This window comes from Varanus komodoensis, unplaced genomic scaffold, assembly GCF_004798865.1.
Source record: "Varanus komodoensis strain SLA01 unplaced genomic scaffold, ASM479886v1 scaffold4, whole genome shotgun sequence".
Lineage (NCBI taxonomy): Eukaryota > Metazoa > Chordata > Lepidosauria > Squamata > Varanidae > Varanus > Varanus komodoensis.
The window spans coordinates 60,841,444-60,862,147 of record NW_025335941.1 but is presented as its reverse complement, the minus strand read 5'-3'; the positions used below and the strand labels follow the sequence as shown (position 1 = coordinate 60,862,147).

General features: G+C 44.9%; 1 protein-coding gene across 7 annotated transcripts in view; it reads right to left on the bottom strand.

Annotated features, from left to right (window-relative positions):
- DLG2 (discs large MAGUK scaffold protein 2) overlaps positions 1-20,704 on the bottom strand; it is a 959,957-nt gene that overhangs the window by 84,431 nt on the left and 854,822 nt on the right. For all 7 annotated transcript variants that reach the window (XM_044442340.1, XM_044442334.1, XM_044442335.1 and 4 more), the window contains one exon: positions 16,715-16,829. In XM_044442340.1, the coding sequence (XP_044298275.1) occupies positions 16,715-16,829 (115 nt within the window). The remainder of the gene's footprint in view (positions 1-16,714; positions 16,830-20,704) is intronic.

Here is a 20,704-nt window from a genome sequence, read left to right as displayed (position 1 = left end):
CAGTCCAACCCTCTGCTCAATGAAGGACCTCAAGTTACAGCATTCCTCTCACATGACTCTCCAACACCTCCAGTGTGGGAGAGCCCTCAAGCTCCCAAGGAATTGGTTCTATTGCCATACTCTTGTAACAGTTGGGACATTTTTCCTGATATCTAGCTGGAATCTGGCTTTCTTAAGGCAAGATTCCAGCAACTTAGAACAGGTAACTTAAGCCTGTTATTCTGTGTCCTGCTGACAGAAGGGAGATCCTGGCCTTCCTCTTCGTGGCAGCCATTCAAGTACTTGTAGAGTGCTATCATATCTCCCCCCAGTCTTCCCTTCTCAAGGCTGAGCATGCCCATCTCTTTCCATCTCTCTTCATAGAGCTTTGTTTCCAGTCCACATGACTTCCTTCTGCAAACAGTTCTTAAAGCACCTCAGGCTTCAAAGTATTAATTCAGGTTCACGGTTCATAGCAAAGTTGGTGCAAGAAAGAATGATGGAAAAATATAGATCTGCCATCAGAGGCAGAAGATAATGCTTGCAAGGAGTGTGGGGTGACTGGGTTTCTCTTGAAGATCTTGTTCCTATTTTCTTTTGAGAATGACAGACAAAAGCATGCAGTGTGAATTAAATTAAAGCGGATCAAAACAGCAACATCCAGCTGCTGTCCTGTTGCACAGAAATGGCTGAATGTCCTACTTATTGGCATTCTGAAGCAACAGGGACTATGCTTGTGTAATCAACATCTGAAGAAATCGTAGCGGGAGAAGAAGGGGATTAGAAGCACATGCAAATATCCATAGGAAATCTATTTATCACTGAATTCGTTTTACATCCTACCCTATTTCTTAGGCTGAAAAAGCTCTTGGGAACTATTTAAAGGCTACTTAAACATCAAGAAGATAGGCTGAAATAACCTCAGCTACTGAAAGCCATAGCTCTCAACTATGTTAAGACAAGCGTGTGCAGCCTGCAAACCTGGACCTCATTTTCTAAGTCCTCTGCACACAATGAGCTTGGACCTCTGGCGAGAACAACAGATCTATTCCTCTGTAGCCTCCCAGTCAGGGAGGAAGAGATAGATAGATAAGGGGGGGAGAGGGAGGGGAGAGAGAGAAGGTGACAGACCAGTCCACTATTGGTTCTGTCCCACCCATTCTGTCCCACCAGCTTTGGATCCATCCAATGCTTGCATTTGCTCAGACGGTTTAATGAAACATGTTTTAGGCCCTGTGGTGTAAGAGATTTACTTTGTTCCCTTCCTAGTCTGCAATCTATAAGTTTGGACACAGGACGATGAAAGGTCAGATTTACTACAATACACTGCAGCATATTGCAAGACAACAGTGCTTCCACTCCCTGGGGGCAGTCACGGTACTCAAGGCATCTTCAGGTGTTCCCTCTACCGAGCTGTGGCTATGGGGTGGTACAGAAACGAAATGAATGGACGAAAATGAATGAGCCAGAAGTTCTTGGGTGCAGTGGTATTCTAGCATCTTAGATCCACAACATGTGCCAGGCTCCAGCAAGAGGTCCAGACAGGAACGAAACCACGAGTGCGTGTTTTCATTTCTTCTGGTGCCCATTGCCAAGAGCCACCCTGGATAGCCACCTAAGCAAACCTAGTGCCATGGTCTTTCAAGGTTTGTAGTCCCAGCTGTTTCAGCTAATACTCCAAGGGAAGTGTGGGAAACAGTGCAGAACAGTCAGACTATCCACACAGATAGCCTGATCTTGAAATAATTTAACTATATCCAGTACCATTTAGATACATTTTAACTGATTGATCATATCTGTGTGCATTGCTTTCCAGAGAACCTCAGACCCATGGCCTGAACCTTGCTTGCCTGGGGTTCCAATTCAGCCTTCCAGTTTCCTTAGCTGGCTATGTCTCTTTGGTCTGCAGCCAGGACTGCTGATGTTGTAGAAACATAGAAACTGAGCGAGTCAGAAGGGGCCTCCCAGGTCATCTAGTCTGACCCCCAGCTCCACTCATGACATGCCTACCATGTGCATGTCCAGCCTATCCGTAAGCACCCTCACCAATGGGGCTTCAACCGCCTCCAGTGGAAGCCCATTCCATACCCTCGGGGACCATCAGAAAGTACTTCCTAGCATCCACCTTGAATTTTGGTTCTCTGAGCTTTGGTCCATTGGAATGCATCCTGCCCTCACCCGTAGGGGAAATTTGGTGGTGGTGGTGGTTTTGGTGGTGTTCTGGGTTTTGCATATCTTTTCTCCAATTTGTAGAAAGGCTGGAATGGTTGCCTTAAGGCTGTCTCACTGGCAGGGACAACTTTAAGCAAAACACGCTGCCATCTCTAGCTTATTTTGGTTCTGCCTAATTGATCCTGCTCTCTACTGTTAGGTAGCCCTCAGGGGCCAAATTCAGTATTGAAAATGTTCTGAAAGAAGTTCCCCGCTGTTGGATTGACCTATCATTGAAACATGCACAGGGCTCAGACAACAAAACAAATCAAAAACCTATTTCTGAGGCAATGTACATCTTTTCTTAAGCTTGCAACAAAAGGCAAGAGGTTCTTATCCTCTGAAAATAAATGCCTGTATTTCTTAGCACTAAGAGAAAGAAGGAAAGAGATAGAGAAACAGGAAGCATGGAGAAAGGTGGAGCTGTATCTGAAAATAAGAAAAGGAGTCAAGTGCCAGGAGAACATGTTTAAAACTTCCCAGCTAATCATGAGAACGATCAACTTGCTTCCTATCCTTTGATAGGAGATGGTTCCTCCCAAACAGATAGTTCCTTTACTGTAACGCGCTCTACGTGGGGCTGCCCTTGAAGACGGTATGGATACTTCAACTGGTCCGGAGTAGAGCCACCAGGTTGTGAACAGGGACTGGCAGGTATAAACATAGAACACCGGTGCTTTTCCACCTACACTGGACTCCAGTTGAAGCCTGGGCCCAATTTAAGGTGCTGGAGATGACTAAGGGCCTGGTAACCTGAAGGAGCAGCTTCTTCCATACATGCCTGCTTGCCCCTTAAGATCTGGGGCAGATGCCCTTCTCTGGGTGCCCTCCCTGAAGGAGATTAGGAGGGTGACTATCCGGAGAAGGGCCTTCTTTGTGTTGGCACCCCAATTGTGAAATTCGCTCCCCAGAGAGGTTCACCTGGCATCATCACTTTATTCTTTTTGGCACCAGGCCAAAACCTTTTTTATTTTCCCAATGTTTTAAGACCTGACTGTTTTAACTGGGGTTTTATTATCAGCTAAATGTTAGGATGCTGTGTTTTATTTATTTATTTATTTAAATTTTGTATTGTTAAACCGTTCCAAGATTTTGGTAATGGGACAGTCTACAAAAGTTTTAAATAAAGTTTTAGGAATAGCCCGCTCCAAAACCCTTAGGAAAGGGAGTTTGATGCGAAGAAATTAGCTGGTGCAGTTTTTCATAGCACGTGACATAAATGCACAGGAACAAGACTGGGGTGTTTTTCTGTGGTCAGCTGGCAACCTTCGTTGTGGCAGCAGCCTGGAGAACTCACGGCAATGCCGAGCACGCAATTGGGCTACCCTTGAAGACGGTCCGGATACTTCAGTTGGTTCAAAATAGAGCTGCCAGGCTGCTGACGGGGACGGGGCGTTATGTTCACATGACTCCAGTCCTCCGTCAGCTTCACTGGCTCCCCATTGAAGTCCGGGCCCAATTCAAGGTGTTGGTGATGACCTGTAAAGCCCTAAACAGCTTGGGTCCTGGCTACCTGAAGGAGCACTTACATCCATATATGCCCAGCCGCCCCCTGAGATCGGCAGGAGAGGCCCTTCTCTGGGAGCCCTCCGTGAAATAAATTAGGAGGGTAGGTACTTGGAGGAGGGCTTTCTCTGCGGTGGCGCCCAATCTATGGAATGCGCTCCCCAGAGAGGTCCGCCTGGCGCCGTCGTTATTTTTTTTTCGGCGCCAGGCGAAGACCTTTTTATTTAAGCGTCATTTTAATTGTTAACAGTATTTGCTTATTTATCTGGCCAGGGCGACTTCTTTTATATTGTTATTTATTTTATATTGTTATGTTTATATTGTTATTTTTGTATTTTATTTCATGTTGTGAGCCGCCCCGAGGCTTCAGCGAATGGGGCGGCATAGAAATGTTTTAATAAAATAAATAAATAAATAAAAACACCCACAAAACTTCATAGATCCAGCAGGATTAGAACTTAGGTTCCTGCATGGAATAAAAGCCTCGTAAATAGTTCAATAAACTTAGACTCAGAGTCAGAGCTGCATTATGTTAAGGCCCGTACTGTTGGTGGGAATGTGCTTTTTGGTAATTAACAGTTTATGTATCTTCTATTCTTTTTTATCTGAGAAAGAGGAGATGAGAGACATTTGCAGCATGGGAAAGGGAAGAACAGATGATGTTCTTGATAATCTGTTATGAGTAAAATGCTGCATCCCGGGAACTGGAGAACAATAATGTTTATTGGAGAAAGGCCAATGCTTTGCAAGAATCCCATTATAACAAAAGGGCACCATAATGTTGCTTGGCTGTAAGAAGGGACAGCCCAAACTGATGGGCAGTAAATACCTCAGCTCCCAAACGCCTCAGTTCAAGAGTAAATCAAGTCGCGAACAAAAATTTCATAAACATTTTGACCCAGGTCGTGAACTCCGCATTGGGTGGTGACTGCAATCGCCCCATCTCCCCCTGACCTGAGGGGGGAGATGGCCGGGATTGTGCTGCGGGGGGGGGGGTAGATGGCCGCGATCACACCCATCTTTCCTGCAGGAGCGCAACTGCGAGCTCGGCCATCTCCCCCCTCAGCACGATCGCGCCCGTCTCCCCCCAGCGCGCCCGTGATCGCGCCCGTCTCTTCCCCCGCCCCACGCGCCTGGATGATGGGCACATGCAGGGATGACGTGTGAGATCTCGGTCATGCTGGGGGGGTGGGTGGGAAAATGGCCGCACTTGAGCTCAGGGTGGAGGGGGCAAGATGGCCGCGATCTTTGTTGTTCTCACTTTGCTTCTCATTTTTCCGATTAAAAAAAAAATGGTTACAGAACGGATTAACCTTATTTACATTGAACCGTATGGGGAAATTTGACTTGGCTCACGACCAATTTGGGTCACAACCAGAGTCGTGGAACGGATTAAGTTCATGCGCCAAGGTACCGCTGTAATGTTGCTGTGGACTGCAGCTAGAGGAGGTGCTGGGCTCTCCTGGAAAGTCCTTGGTTTTGATAAGAATCTACCAAACTTCACAAAGCCTTCCATATCTGAGAAAGAACATTGCTTTTTAAGGCAAGCAAATGTGGGCGAAACTAAACTCACAGGTTTGTCTATCCAGGGCTTTGAGTCGTTCAACCATGTTAGTGGTGGATTTGGGCGGGCACCCCTTTTTTCCCTGGAAGGGTCCCCATCTTCAGCAGAAGGTACTTTATTTATTTATTTCTCGATTTATATCCTGCCTTTTTCCTACAAAGGGCTCAAGGCAGCTTACATCATTCTCCTCCTCTATCTTATCCCCACAACAACAACCCTGTGAGGAAGGTTGGGCTGAGAGCGCGTGTCTGGCCCAAAGTCACCCAGTGGGCTCCATGGCTGAGCGGGGACTTGACCCCAGATCGCCTGAGTCCAAATCCCATGCTCTTAACCACTACGCCACACTGGCTCTCAGCCATGGTCTTCTTTCTGGTGTTTTCCACACTTAGAATAACTGCACCTATTGAATTTGGTTGGTGTAGAGGTGTGAAAATTTCATTGGTGTTTGTTTTGATCAGATTTACTAAAAATGTGCAACCGCATTCATATTTTGGATGGGAAGAACTTGAACTTTACAAAAATTCAAATATGGTAGGAAGTGAAAAGGGCAAGCTCACCTATCCCTAGTAGGCATAACTGGTCCACCAGACCAGAACCTTCCAAGGGTACGAACGGCTCCAACTCCAGGATTTTCCTAACTGCTGTTTCTTCTCACTACATTCTGCCACCTTCCATTCTGCCATCCATTCATTTGCAGAATATTTTCCATTCCTCAAAATTTTGTTCTTTGGCACTCGCACAAATTTGCAATGCATTTCCAAAGCTGCTCAAATCCTCCCCAAATTTATATTTTCACACTTTAGTCTATGGGAAGAAATATGCATTTTCCATTTTTTAAAAAGCATTTCCAGTTTAAATTGATGTAAAATTCCAGAAAGCAAAAACAAACAGTCCACAGCTTCATGGGTCCCTCGCAACTTGCAAAAAGCTATACTCCAGCACAATCTCTGTGTTAGTTTCATAGACATATGAACTAATTTGAATCTGTTGTGGACTCCTCTGACATCCTCACTTATGGAAGGCAGGGAGTCATTTGGGAAAATGAGCAGAGAATATTGGCACTTCACCCATGTATATACCAGAGTAACATGCTAGGTGAATTCTCCAAAGCTAAATTTTGCCTAGGAAAGCAATTAAATTTGAACAATAAAGTTGGAGGCATCATTAGTACCCAACTGACAGACATTAGATGTTGTTTTATTTTTTTTAAAGAAGCTACGGATGCATCAGGTCACAGCAGAAGGATGTGAAAGAAACCACAGAAACCAGGAGCAAATGCTCAGGCTCTGCAGTCAGCCCTTCACCTGAAGTAGCCACATGGGCTCAAACCTCATATGCCATTTGGGATCACATGTGTTTCAGAACGAGTTGGCGGAATGATCTACAGCCACTCAGAAGGTGTTTATTAAGGAGTAGGGGAAAGAGAGCTGCATTTATTTATAGTTTGGGTTCAAGAGTCAAAGGCCATGTGAGGGTCTGGTCTATTTTCATGAGGCATGGCCAGCTGGGAGAGCTAGAAAGCATGCCCCAGATCCAAAGTTCCCAAAGAGCCAGAACTACGATCACCCAAAGAGTCCTCAAGATGCTTTGCAGAGGAATGTAAGCAAATACAATGGCTACGGTCTACACCAGGCCTGTGAACATCTGGACTATGGACTAAAACTGACCCGCTGGGAGACTGACCCTTCTCATGTTCCCACCCCACTTTCTCAACCTGCAGCTGCTGGGTGGTTTCTTGGCCTTTGCGGTTCCCCCCCGTTCTGAATGTCTGAATGGGTTCTCCTCCACTACTTGCAGTTCAAGCTTTCAGCTAAAATTTGCTGGGCTTCTTGGCTATTTTTTGGTTGTTTGGCCCCGCTGCTTAACTTTCAGCCCCACCGACCATTGGAATGTGTTCCTCAAAGGCACCTCTGAAATGGAATCTGGCTTTCTAGCTGAAAGAGCTTTAATGTCACAGGTCTGTATGTTAGGTGACCTGGGAGAGGGAAGAATAGAGAGGAAGGAAAGAAGACAAAGAGTAAAGAAAGGACAAGGGATTTCAGGTGGGCACATGACATTTATGTAGACTTGGGACTAAACTGCACATGATGTTGAACTACCAATGATTTCTAAACTTAAGAGCCAACACATGCCACTGATCTTCTTCAGGGTAATGCACTAGCCCTTCCCACCATGTCTGCAATCCAATAAACATTCTCCGTCCACACATGCTTTTAGCCTGGCAGTGGTGGAAGGGAACTTCCATTGGGAGTTCCGACGGGATATCTTTTTTCTTGACAGCAGCCAATCTGAGAGAGGAGAGATGCATTCCCTTCTCCCAGACCACATCAATCCACCTTTTATCAGCTGTTCATACATTTGTCACCATTCCACCAATTTGGAATTTGATATTGTCCTGGGGAAAAAAAATCTAGAAATGTACTTCAAAGCAATCATGGGGTATATAATGCTCAGTCCCACTTTGGAAAGAACCAAAACCCAAGCTTTCCTACTGACAGCTGGGTCTTATGAGGTTCTTGCTTGTCAGTTGTCCCTTCTGCTCATCAACACAGGAACTTCTTGGAGGCAGTGGTGGTGTCTCTTCTGCCAGTGGGGCTCCTAACCCATTGCAGCTTGTCTTCTCAGCTCTACAGGAGCTATCCGTGGTGCCCCATGGTGGTAGCCTCATTTTATGGATGGTGTTTAGCACCATGGAGAACACCCACAAGCTGAAAAGAAAACTTGCAATGGATGAAGAACCCAGCTGACATTGGGGCCACCAGCCTTCCCTGCCTGGAGCTCAGCTACCCACATGGCTGCATCACAGTAAGGGGGAAATATCTACTAAGAAAAGAGGGTGACAGCTTGGCAGCTCTCCCCATGCCATTTTCTACTTCTGAGAAATCTTTTGTCACACTGCGGCCTCAGAGAGTTCAGGGATCAAAAACTCTACCGGCTCTCAGACCATGTTATCAAAACTGATTATGTCTCCTAGTAGCCAGAAGCAGAACTCTGACAGTAAACAAACAACTCATCAGCCTGCAATTCAACATCATCTCCGATCTAATTATCTTGCTGCGGACTTACATGAACCCCATTGCTACAAAGAACTGAAATGGAATCTCAGATATGCACCGATCTGGCTTTTACAGAGGAAGCGGCTAAACAAAGTTGGAAGAGTTTATGTCCTTTATCCACCCAGTATCCTCTTTGCTACTTGGAGAAAGTGCATAGATTGGTAGTAATAGGTTTTGATTTGAACAATGAAAATACAGTAAAGAAAATCTAGGAAGTGACTCATTCACACACACACACACACACACACATTACTGGGCAGACCAGAAATGCAGTCACTGGACGTGTACCATGTTTTCCCTTTTACACTCAGTCAGTATTTAACAGGCAGCATCATCTGGCGGGTGGTTTAAAAATTTAGCAGTCAGAAACTGCTGGCAGAAAAGGAAACCTGGGCTGTCAAGGTGGTCGTGCTGGGAAACAGTCTCATGAAACTGGATAGCAGCTGCCAAACAGTGTAGGCAGTGCTGTGTTAGATGGAACAACGGATTCCTATGTCACCTTAGTGAAGCATGTTCAGGCCTTGGCCACTGGACCTCCTGGGCAAGAAGCAGCACTCGTTTGCTTGCAACCGAGCCTTCCTTGAGCTTTCTCAGAACTTTGCAGTGTTCTTGCATTCTTGGTTGTTCTTCAGTGCTGACCGTGGTCTTGCTCCTCAGGCCTGCCTAGTGCAAGCCTTAAACTATGTGCAACAGGTGAATCCAACAGGCATTACATTGGCACGGGCATTTCTATGCAACTGATTGCTAACTCCTCGCGCAACTGGTTGTGTGAATGCTTGCACAAGCATAATGCCCAAGGGCTGGTGCAATGGAAAGTCTTGGTGGAGATACACTAACACCATGTGAATTTGCCAAAACACAGTGCAGGATAGTGGCCATTGTTGACCTATAGTTATTTTACTGATATCTAAGTTTAATAAAATAGAATAACATTTGAACACACACCTTGTGTCAAGAGTCCCAGTGCTTGCTGGGGCAAACAGTTTGCACTCACTGATCCAAGTATTTGCTGGCCAGAGCAGGCTTGCTTCTGATAATTAAAGAACAGGGGGTACGTGGGGCTGCCCTTGAAGACGGTCTGGATACTTCAGATGGTGCAAAACAGAGCTGTCAGGTTGGTGATGGGGACTGGGCGTTGTGCTCACATGACTCCAGTCCTCCGTCAGCTGCACTGGCTTCCCATCGAAGTCTGGGCCCAATTCAAGGTGCTGGTTATCACCTACAAAGCCCTTAATGGCTTGGGACCTGGTTACCAAAAGGAGCGCCTGCATCCATATATGCCCTCCCGCCCCTTGAGATCGGTGGCAGAGGCCCTTCTCCGGGAGCCCTCCATGAAGGATATTAGGAGGGTGAGTACCCGGAGGAGGGCTTTCTCCGCAGTGGCGCCCCACGTATGGAACGCGCTCCCCAGAGAGGTCCGCCTGGCACTGTCGTTATTTGTTTTTCGGCGCCAGGCCAAGACCTTTTTATTTAAAAGCTATTTTAACTGTTGATTTTATTTATTGATTTTAAATCTGCTACCAGCATGTCTCTAGTATTTTATGTATTTTATTTAGAAATATATTTATTTATGTATTGGAAGCCGCCCCGAGGCTTATGCTAATGGGGCAGCATACAAGCTGTCCAAATAAATAAATAAAAAATAAATAAATAAAACCCCGCCTGTCTCTCTATTCATCTCAAAAGAAAAGCACAGAGTTAAAGATGAAAACTAATGGAGGCCCAAGTCATACGATGTGGGAGCTTACGGTTCTCGAAAAAGGCAATGGGGCTTAATTCTGGTGACCATCATTTTGTTTTCTACAGTACCTCACACATCGCATCATTTCAGGGTGAGCAAATTTGGTTTCTGCCACAAAATGTAATGACAAAACACCCACATTCGCACCTCTTGAAAAAGGAAAAGAAGAAAGATGTTTAAAACAGAAGAAAATGAACCCCATGAGAAGTAATGAAATAAATTACTTAAATAAAATGGATAATGAAATGAATGCAGCTTGCAGAAAGGAATGTGATGCATTCACAAACTTCCTTCATTTCATTATTTTCAACAAACGGCAGAATGAACAACATTCTTTTTATAATTCCTGTATACTTTTCTAACGGCCCAGTTCAGACTTCATGCTTCAGTCTGCCAATCATCCGGTACAGTTGGCCACGTTTGTTGCAAATTAGGGTGCCTTCAAAAGACATTTTCAACTTGTTAATGGGCAATGTTAAAAAAAATCAAAAATACAAATAACAACCACTTTGACGCGCAAATCTGTCAGCTTTGCTTGCTCCCGCATTTACATATTTGAAATCTCACATTCATCATCTCCTCAGGATGAAACAGTTTGAAAATGAACAGAAAGAAAATTGCTACCCATCTGCACCAGCAAAATTCAAGAGGTCTAGCGATTCCCGGTGCAGCAAGTGCACGTGCCTGACATGTTGCTGTTAATGATGAAGAGTCTGCCGGAAGACAAAGGTGGCAACCTTAGCTCAGTGCTAAATGCACAGGGATCCGACGCCTGATTTTAAAAGGAAAGCACTCAAAGCCCTTTGAGAGTTTTGGCTCTCCCACATTCCTTTCCCACCTTGTGAATCTCAAGTTCATTGAATGTGGAGAACATTAGTAATATGGGAAACTCATCTCAAACCTAACTGGAATGAAGTTTTATTTTATATTGTATTTTTGTATTTTAATCTAGTGTCTATATTTTTAATTTAAGATTATAATTATTTTAATTTATTGTTGTAAGCCGCCCCGAGGCTTCGGCGAATGGGGCGGCATAAAAATGTTTTAATAAATAAAATAAATAATAAATAGTAAATAAATAAGTTTTCCCACAATCCTCAAAAGCAACAGTTTTAAGCATGGCAAAGGTAGGACAATCCAACCCTCAGCAGATATCTAAAGTAGCTGTCTGCAAACCATCTTAGCATTTGGGTGAGTTTTAAGCCTTCCGACACTGTTGGCACTGATGTAGCATCAGAAAAGAGACTTGGAAGCTGCACTTCATTAACAAATACAACATGAAAGAGGGAGATGAGAGGCTTCCAGCTGTTTCCAGCTGTTGACAAGTTGTTCCGTCTTGCTGGTGCTGAGTGCTTCCTAAGCAGCACACAACAGACCATCTGAAACTGCAGCTATGCATTAGGCATTTTAAATCTTTCAGGTGCTTTGAAATGCGTCCGCAGTCTTTATACATTCTCCTCCTTTTGCTTGATTACTTTTATCCAAGCTGACATTTCCCATCTGCAGGAACCATTGGGCTTCCTGAACAAAGTAATCTTGTGAATGTTCCATGAAATAAGTAGCGTCAATAAAAGGCTATTAAATGAAGACTTCTGCAAAGACAATAAATGGGAGACTTGCTCGCCAGCAACACGGGACACCCCACCAAACATTGTTTATGTAAATTATAATGCAAAAGAACAAGAGAGGCATTGCCTGTTAAATTTACTCAATGCCTTTCAAGGAAATCAGGGCTGATTTTTGCAAAAACTCATAACAGCACAATCCTATCATGTTTGCTGCAGTTGAATGGGGAAGGAAGATACTCCCAGGCTAGGGTGTGAAGCTTTATTGCTGGCATTCACGTGTACTGAAGCCAGATCATATATTCTGGGATGTAATTGTGTGCATGCTGACATGGGAGTAAATTTAATTGAGCATGGTGCAGCTTCAGAATAAACATGCACAGGATCACTCTGCATGATTCCAATCCACCACAGGGATGGGGAAGTGTTTTGAGGGTGGCCAGGGATGTTAGGGGAGTATACAGTTGGAATTGTCCTCAAAGGTCATCTAGTCCAACCCCCTGACAAAGTAGGAAACCCACAGCTACAGCATCTCTGTTAGAGGTCCATACAGTCAGAAAGGACCAATGGAGGAAGATGTTTCTTTGACAGAGGACAATCCCATCCATCACTCTTCCCATTTTGTCTTTTTCCATCCATGTGACAAGGAAAATCCTTTGCAAAATGTGAGTGTTCCAGGCTATAGCCATCCTGCTGAAGATTAACAGCAGAGAATGTGCATACCGCCAAGCCCTGAGAGGTCTGCAGCAACCTGGTGTTTGCAGCTGTGGCTATTCCACAAAATCAGCCTTTATTGCTTTGCCTTGAGAAAAGAGGGTCTGTCATTGGGAAGCAATATCAGTGCTGTGCTCCAATCTAATTTGCAGTAGTTTGTGGCAATCTTCAAGAAATGTTGAGTTTGTCTGGTGCAATTCAACACATTCCCCAAGACAGAATTCATAGGAATGCTTTCCAACTGAAGTTCTCATCAGCTGTTAGTACAAGCAGTGGCAGTGTGTCTATTTTAAGAAGCTCACTAAGAACACGCAATACCAATAGCTCCGTGTAAAGTATGCATTGTTCTGGAAAAGGAATCAGGTGGAAAGCTTCTAGCACCACATTTTCCCACCTAGTTATATTTATATTCATTTCTTTCAACTTTCTTTCAGACATCTAGCATTATGGTAGAAAAAATGTGGTGCATGGCAAACATAACATTACGTTATTCAAACCATGAGGAAGCAGTGTATTTCCAGGAATACAAATATTAGTGAGCCAGTAGGGTGTCACAATTGATGGACTAGGAAGTCGTAGGAAGGGCTGTAGCTATATTAATCTGCTGGATCTTTGGGTTCTTAGGAGACGTAGAAGCAGTGAACAGAATCTCTTCTAGGGGTGTTGAGTTGGAAAGCCAGGACAAATCAGATCAAGAGAAGTCAAGGCAGTTCTCTTCATACAGAAGTCAAAACCATGGACAGCTCCCAGTTGGCTCTGATGGCTGAGCCATGGACAGATGTCCCTACAGAGGCCTGAGGCCATCTGAAATCTTTCATAGGTTGGCTTGGCCTCTACTGCAGATTGCCCCAATCCATGGAAGAACTGTTTATCTGTGGGTCTTTAAAAGGTACCTATCCAGTTCTGTAACAACCACTTTCTATAGCATAGGAGGTCCTGCTGGAGGTTCCCTCCTAAGTGGGGCACCTTGCAGTTCCTCCTCATCCATTACTTCCTGGAAGAAGTGCAAAGGGCCAGGTGCAGGTTCATGGCATCTGACACTCCAGTCAGAGCAGGGACAGACTCCTAAATGAGTCGGGTAGATGAATTAATGGAATTACTTCAGAGCAGGCCTCTTCCTATGTTTCTAAGTAGATGTGGGTGGGAATCCCTGCTCAGTGAGGATGTACTCAATGGTCAGTCACCATCTGCCAGCTTAGCCTGTGTGCAAAATGCTGCAGAGAGGGGCATCTATGATACTCTGAGCTGCTTGAAAGAGTATGGGTATTGCGGACTGGACCCACTTCCCTCAAAATACAGCCTTCCAATATTGCTACCCCAGAATCTGAATCAGAACTGGAATTCTTAGATGAAAAGCCAAGGTCAGAAGACCCAGTGCCATGCTAAGAGGCTGGTGGAAACCAGACTGCATTTGATTCAGTGAGAAACTCTGTTAAAGCAGCAGAGTCAGATGCGGGTGGATGTAGCAAAATCAGCCCCATCATCCAGTGTCAGATCAAAAGATCAGATCAATTGAGTACTGCCTGATGTTCCCACCATCTGGCCAGCCATCAGCAGGGACCACCCTAACTTTTGGGTTGGGAATGGGGGAGAGGGATTCATTGTGGAACCAACTGCTTAGCAAAAGCCCCCTTCCCCAACAGATGGCACCCAAACTTTGCTGGTATCTTTGGCCAATGACTTCTGCAGGATTTCTCTTTTATATCACCAAGCCAGCATGGCTGTCATTTTTAACATAATAAAGACTGTAGTCAGTAGCCTCTGTCTTGATCTGCTTGGAAGAAAATGGAAGGGACAATGGGATGAAGAGCAACTGGACAAAGCTGTATCCCCCCGTGGATTCCCTACACAGTGCTCTGTTGAAGTGTACCAGAATGAGGGCCAGTTAGCTGTTCTCATTCTTCTGGTCTGTTAGAAACTCAAAGGATACAATTAAGCTGCATGCCCAGACACAGTTTTTCTTCCCAATGGGAGCCCTCGTTTTCCTCTCCCTGTCATGCTGACATTTTCCTACAGTCCCTGTCTTAACTGGATACATGCAAGGTCATCTTCTGAATTAGTTCTACCAGAAGCAATCATTCCCACCAGGAGCTGACAAGTTGCCATCCTCCAGTTGATGATCATTAAGATACTCAAACTGGAGATGCAGTAGGAGTGATGTTGATTGAAAAATGAAAACACTTGAAGAGAAAGGCCAGGAATGGCCTCCTCCTGCTTATCGTTCAGCCCAAAGACCTTTCCATTTAGGAGCTTGCCTTTCTCCTGAGCTGCATAAGCCATAAACCATATCCGGAGTACTCATCATTTAGGAAATCTCTTTACACAGTCTTGGGATTTTCCTATTACATTTATGGGAAAGATAGTAATGGGGATTTCCTCTCTGTAATGTTCATTCTCTCTATCATACAAGACAGAATGGAGAAGCCCCTGCATGTACCAGAAACTCAGTGGATACATCAGAGCAGCAAAATTATGGTTATTCCTATAGGGGTGGGACCACTCTGTTTGATCGCTTGCATTTTGGAAATATAGAAACCGTGAGTCAGAAGGGTCCTCTCGGACCATCTAGTCTGACCCCCGCCTCCAGCCATCTCCGCTCATGACATGCCTACCATGTGCATGTCCAGCCAAAGGGTAGAATGTGAAGGGCATGCCGCATGGCTGCATTGAATCACCTTGTCCGCTCCAGTACAGTGAAGGGTGTGTTTTTTATGATACCCTTCGTGCCTGAGTGGAAGCCACCCTTTTGTTGGGTTAGGGTCCACCATTTGTAAATGGTGGCTTGCTGCAGCCTCACATGTACTTCTAAACGCCTCATGTCCAAATGGAAGTTCCTTCTGTAAAGGAAAAGGACCTGCCCATAGGCAAACTGGCTTCAGATCAGGCAGAGGGGTGGATCAGCTGCTCTGGCTGACTCCTCAGGGAACTTTTCGTCCCTGCTAGCATCTCAGCTAGGACCACGGGAACAATCAGAAGACTTGCCGTGATTTCAGAACCATAGAGAGCAGCCCTGCATCTCAAGTACAGAGAAGATACCCAAGTGCTGACCGGCAATGACTGGTGGGGAATTATGGATAGGCCAAGAAAATATTTCTGGGATCTCCGCCTAGCCAATTATCCAAGCCACTGGTTATTCTAATATTCAACATCTCCCCCAGCAGACAGGTTGCCAGTAAAAATCAGGCAGATAACCCATGCTAAGGTTGCATTCCCCCAAAGTAGAAAATTATAAAATTGTGGCCTGTTTTGGTCCAGTAATGCTCTAGTTTCCATCTCCCCACTGCTCCAACCACTTCATTTCACTCCATTCCCCATCCAAGGTATAATTATATTTTTATTTAATGAGCTTAACATTGAGCATGCAGGAATGGCAAGTACGGCTTATTTAACACTGGAAAAACTAGACCACTACTTAATTCTTAGTTTCCCTGGTAAACATCCTCTCCTTTAAATGCAAATCCCCTCTCCCAATTCCATTAGTATTTCTTTGCACCAAGGAAATGTTAGAATGCCACACACGTATTCTTGTTACAGCTCCCTGGTAAGTCAGCGGTGAAAACTGTTCCCAAATGTTCCTGTGCCTCAAATTGCGTGTACCTCTGGAGTGAGGAGGAGCTGACTTGCAGTAAAGGTGTTAAGAGCAGAAGAGCATGAGAACAGCCCTGCTGGATCAGGCCAAAGGTCCATCTAGTCCAGCACTGCATACACATGGAGGCGAACCAGCTGCCCACAGGGTCCCTCCAGCAGGGTGGGTGCAGGACCTCCTCCTGCCCAAGCTCCGCAGCAGCTGGTGCATGCAGGCAGGCCACCTGTGGAGAAGGAGGGAGCAGGGATAGCCTCCTCCCCCATGAATCTGCCCACTCCATGAATCCAGATGGACAGCCATCACACTTCCCATGGCAGTGAATTCTGTAGTTTAACTCTGTGCTGTGTGAAGAAGGCCTTCCTTTCATCAGTCCTAACCGCCACCAATCAGCTTCATGGAATGATCCTGGGTTCGTGTGTTATGGAAGCAGGAGAAAAATGCCTCTCTCTCTCCTTTCTTCACTTCATGCATCATTTCAAACACCTCTATCCTATCTGCCCTTCCTCACCTTTCTCCTAAGCTGAACAGCTCCAGCTCTCATAGTTGCTCCTGACAGGGAGCTGCTCTAACCCTGATTATTTTTCTTGCCCTTCCCTGTACTTTCCCCAACTCAATAATGTCCTTTTTCAGGTAAGGCGAACAAAAAAGAGCACAATAGCCTAATTGCGGCTGTACCAATGGTTTCTATGCATTAAGACACAAGCCTGGCTAGCATATAAATGTTAACAGTAAAGAAAAGCAGTTATATAGTAGATTTTTACATGAGTGAATGTCGCCATTTTGAATGCCTACCTGACATAGAGGGAACGCTTCTGATTGGTTCGCAGGGAGCCCGACCCCGAACTCATGCTGTGATTCATCATCTGCTCACGCAGGTCATGGATTTTGGCCTCAAACCGAGCGTACTCTGTTAAAGAGAAGAGCAGCTTTCAAAAGGTTTCCAGTCATCAGCTCATCACTCCAAATAGACGGATTAAACACAGAAGAATATGAACAGAACACGTGGAAGCCATGTGCCAAGAATCGGGGCCAAGAGTTCTGTCTGTGAATTAACACCAATAAAATAGGTCATGGCTGCCCCACCATTTCTTTCCACATGATTTATTTTACAACATTTATACCCTGCCTTTTCTTCTAGGAGTTCAAGATGGCTCACAGCACTGATTTAGAAGTTCTTTAAAAGGCCAGAAACAACCTTCATTCATAACTTGAGCACTAGACATTAAAACATGACCATATTGAGCAAAATGAGGTGTCGCAGGAAGGCAGATTAGTTATACAATTTATAATTGTTGCGTTTTACTCCCAGGTAGAAGGATCTTGTGGGATTTTCTTGTCTCTGGTGCCAAAAGAAACTTGGCCAGAGTTGGACGTTATGTACCTCAGGCAGCAAAAAGAAGATGGGTAGCCAACAGAGCAAGCCTGCTTTAAGGAAAAGCAGGAAAAAACAACAACTAGAGATAGCCAGAAAGTTGCTAAAGTAGTTTTCAGACAAAGTTCTATGAAGATAAACAACCAGAAATATCTCCAGCGGAATATCATATTGCAATCTCTTAATCTCATTCATGATAAGCGTTGTATAATGAAAAGGGCTCCAGAGTTTGATTCATTAATCAATTAAGTGATGCAACAAATCAAGATCTAATCATATAATAAGCTGCAGTCATCACAAAGGAAGATTTGACCTCAACTAAGACAGAGAAGACAGCAAGCAAAGACTCCAGGAGACAACGTGGCTGTTGGGAAGGATGGAGCGTAATATTTGGGATAAGTGAGCGGGTAAGGTTGGAGCCCCATCTTATTTTCTAGTGAGAAAGCGCCACTGACCTCAGCTCAACTTCCTTCTGAGGGAACATCTATAGGATTGTGCTGCTTGAGAAGTTTCTGTTGGTTATAAAGACGTGAACGCTTTTCCTTTCACTGCTTTGAAATTGCACCTGATGGGGCAGCCCCATCAAACTGGAGAAGGGCAACTATTGTCCTGCTCTGAATCAGACAGGAGCACTTGCTATTCCCTACTCTCATTCCTGCTAGTCGAAGCAGCAAATTGGAATATTAGCAGGTCCAGACAGACTGCAATAAAAATGTGAGGTGAATGCAGAATTTTTGTGTAAAACCTGCTTCTTAAGTTAGCATAATTTCTTGCAATAAAAGAAAGCATGTGGAATGTCATGCTCTCTAACTTAAGCACATTAGATCTACACCTATCTTCTGAAGCAACATAAAGCAAGACTTTATCCTCATCTGTGCGCCAAGCTTTCAGGTTCTTGATGAGCGCTACTCCATCTCTTCTACTCCCAGCTAAATATCGCCACCTCCTTTGCTTTTTAATGATAGCTCTTAGTTCTACTTAATTCCTATGGCTCGTGACCAGTACATGATATCAGATTATGAGATCATAGTTCTGTATTGTAATAAATCCAACCCTCTCCCCACACACATCTCATTTTCTTCCATTTGTAAATTTTGGCAAAACCACAGGTCCCCGAGTTAATATTTGCTGTTCACTTTGGTGTCCTTCCCAAAATGTGTTGCTGTTGCATAATAAGGAATAGTTATTTTTATTCATTAGCCCGTAACTGGCAAGTTTTGACCTTTGCAATTGCCAGAAAATCTGTTTTTGTTCTAAACTAAACTGCTGCAGTGACATTGAATTCCTGTTCTCGTCCATGTTTTTTCCATGTGCAGAATTAGCAAATTGCAGGATTCCATGGCCACTCTTGGAACACCTGGCTTGGACTTGCATCCAATACTAGCACAAGATGCTTTCAGAAGGTCATAAGGTGAGCCGTGCTGGATCAGAACCATGGTCCATCCAGTCCAGCATTCTCCTCTTGCAGGCAAGCCAAGTTCCCACAGGATCCCACAAGCAGGAGGGGAGTGTAAGAGCACCTTCCTTCCCAAGTTCCCCAGCAAAGAGGCATCCTGTCTCTGATGCAATTCATGGAATATGGCCTTCAGGACTAGTAGCCCTTGATGAGTCCTGTCCTCCACACAGTTGTCAATCCCCTTTGGAAGCCATCCAAATGGATACCCACCAGCACTTCTTTTGGAAGTGAATTCCATAGTTCAGCTATGTGTTTTGGAAGAAATATCTCCCTTTATCTGTCCTGAATCTCCCACCAGTCAGCTTCATGGGATAGCTCAGGGTTCTGGCATTACAGGAGAGGGAGAAACATATCTTCCTATCCATTTTCACCCAACCATGGACACCTCTTCTATTTCAAGTGCTGCTACCATTCCACATCAGCGAGTCACTGCACCCCCTTGACCATTTTACTTGCCCTTTTCTGAACTTTCCCCAGGCCTACTAAATCCTTTTTAAGGTATGGTGTTTAGAACTGTACACAATATTCTAGATGTGGTCACACCATAGATTTGCATAAGAGCGATAGGATATTGATGGTTTTGTTTCCAAGACCTTTTGTAATTATGCCAGCATTTTCATTAAGCTGTCCATCAGAAATCTCTTTCAAGATTTTTAACATGGATCCCAGCAGCTTAAACCTGAAGTTGGATTTTTTTGCCCTGACGTGTATTACTTCACACTTCACACATCTGCTTACACCAACACCTACTTCTCCGCCCCACAATCTCACTTGGCAGATCCCATCACCACGTTCTTTTTTTCTAGAGCAAGAAAAAAGCAGCTTATATAGAACTCCTCTACTCCATTTGATCATCACAACAAGCCTATGAGGTAGGCCAGGCTGAGAGTCCATGGGAGCTTCACAGCTGAGTGGGGACTACAACCCAGATTGTGGTGGCTGTTTGCCTTGAGTTATTCATTATATTTACATCCTACATTTTTCCTGCAAGGAACTCAACGAGGCTCACCTAATCCTCCTTCCCCTGCTCTCTATTTCATCCTCACAACAACCCTGTGCAGTAGGTTGTGTTGAGAGGCAGTGACTGGCCCAAAGTCACACAGTGAGCTTCTAGAGCACCTGAGCGCTGCAACACCCAGGTTCTCACTTTCCCTCTCTATGGCCTTTCCATATATTGATGGAAGGACAGATGCAGATGTAGAGCAGATATAGATATATGAAGAAATAAAACATTTACTCAGCAACTAAGCAAAAGTGCAATGGATTTCTACTTGGCAATCCAATGCAGTGGATGGCCCCAAAGTATGTCTTTCCCAAAAGTCTGATATTTCAGAATTGTCCCTGAAAGTAAACAGTATGAAACCCAAAGTGTTTAAGAGATATTGAACACATTGTCATCCAGACATTACATCCATATCCCCCTTTTCCCTCTTGCGAGGGACTCAGGGCATCTCACAGAATCTCACGCCTCCTCTTCATTGTATTGTCACAACAACCCTGTGAGGTAGCGCCAGTGACTGGCTGAAAGTCACCCCGTGGGGGCTGAATGGGGACTGGAATGCAGGTCTCCACAGTCACAGGCAGCACTCACAGTTCCCCACCACAGGGGCTCTTGATGCTCTGGCCTCTTATGTGATTTGTATAGTCTGGGAGCATTTGAGGGCTTGTGAAGAGACAACTTGTCAGAATCTGCAAACTGCCTGAATCATAGAATGGTGGAGTTGGAAGGGGCCACGAAGGCCATCAGGTCCAACCCCCTGCTGTTGCAGGACACCACGTTACACCATCCCACTCAGAGGGCTGTCCAGTTTCTCCTTGAATGCCTCCAGTGTGGGAGAGCCCACCGCCTCTCCAGGCAGCTGGTTCCACTGTTATATTGTTCTGACTGTGAGGAAGCTCTTTCTGATGCCCAGCCTGAATCTGGGTTGCCCAGCTTGAACTGATTATTCCATGT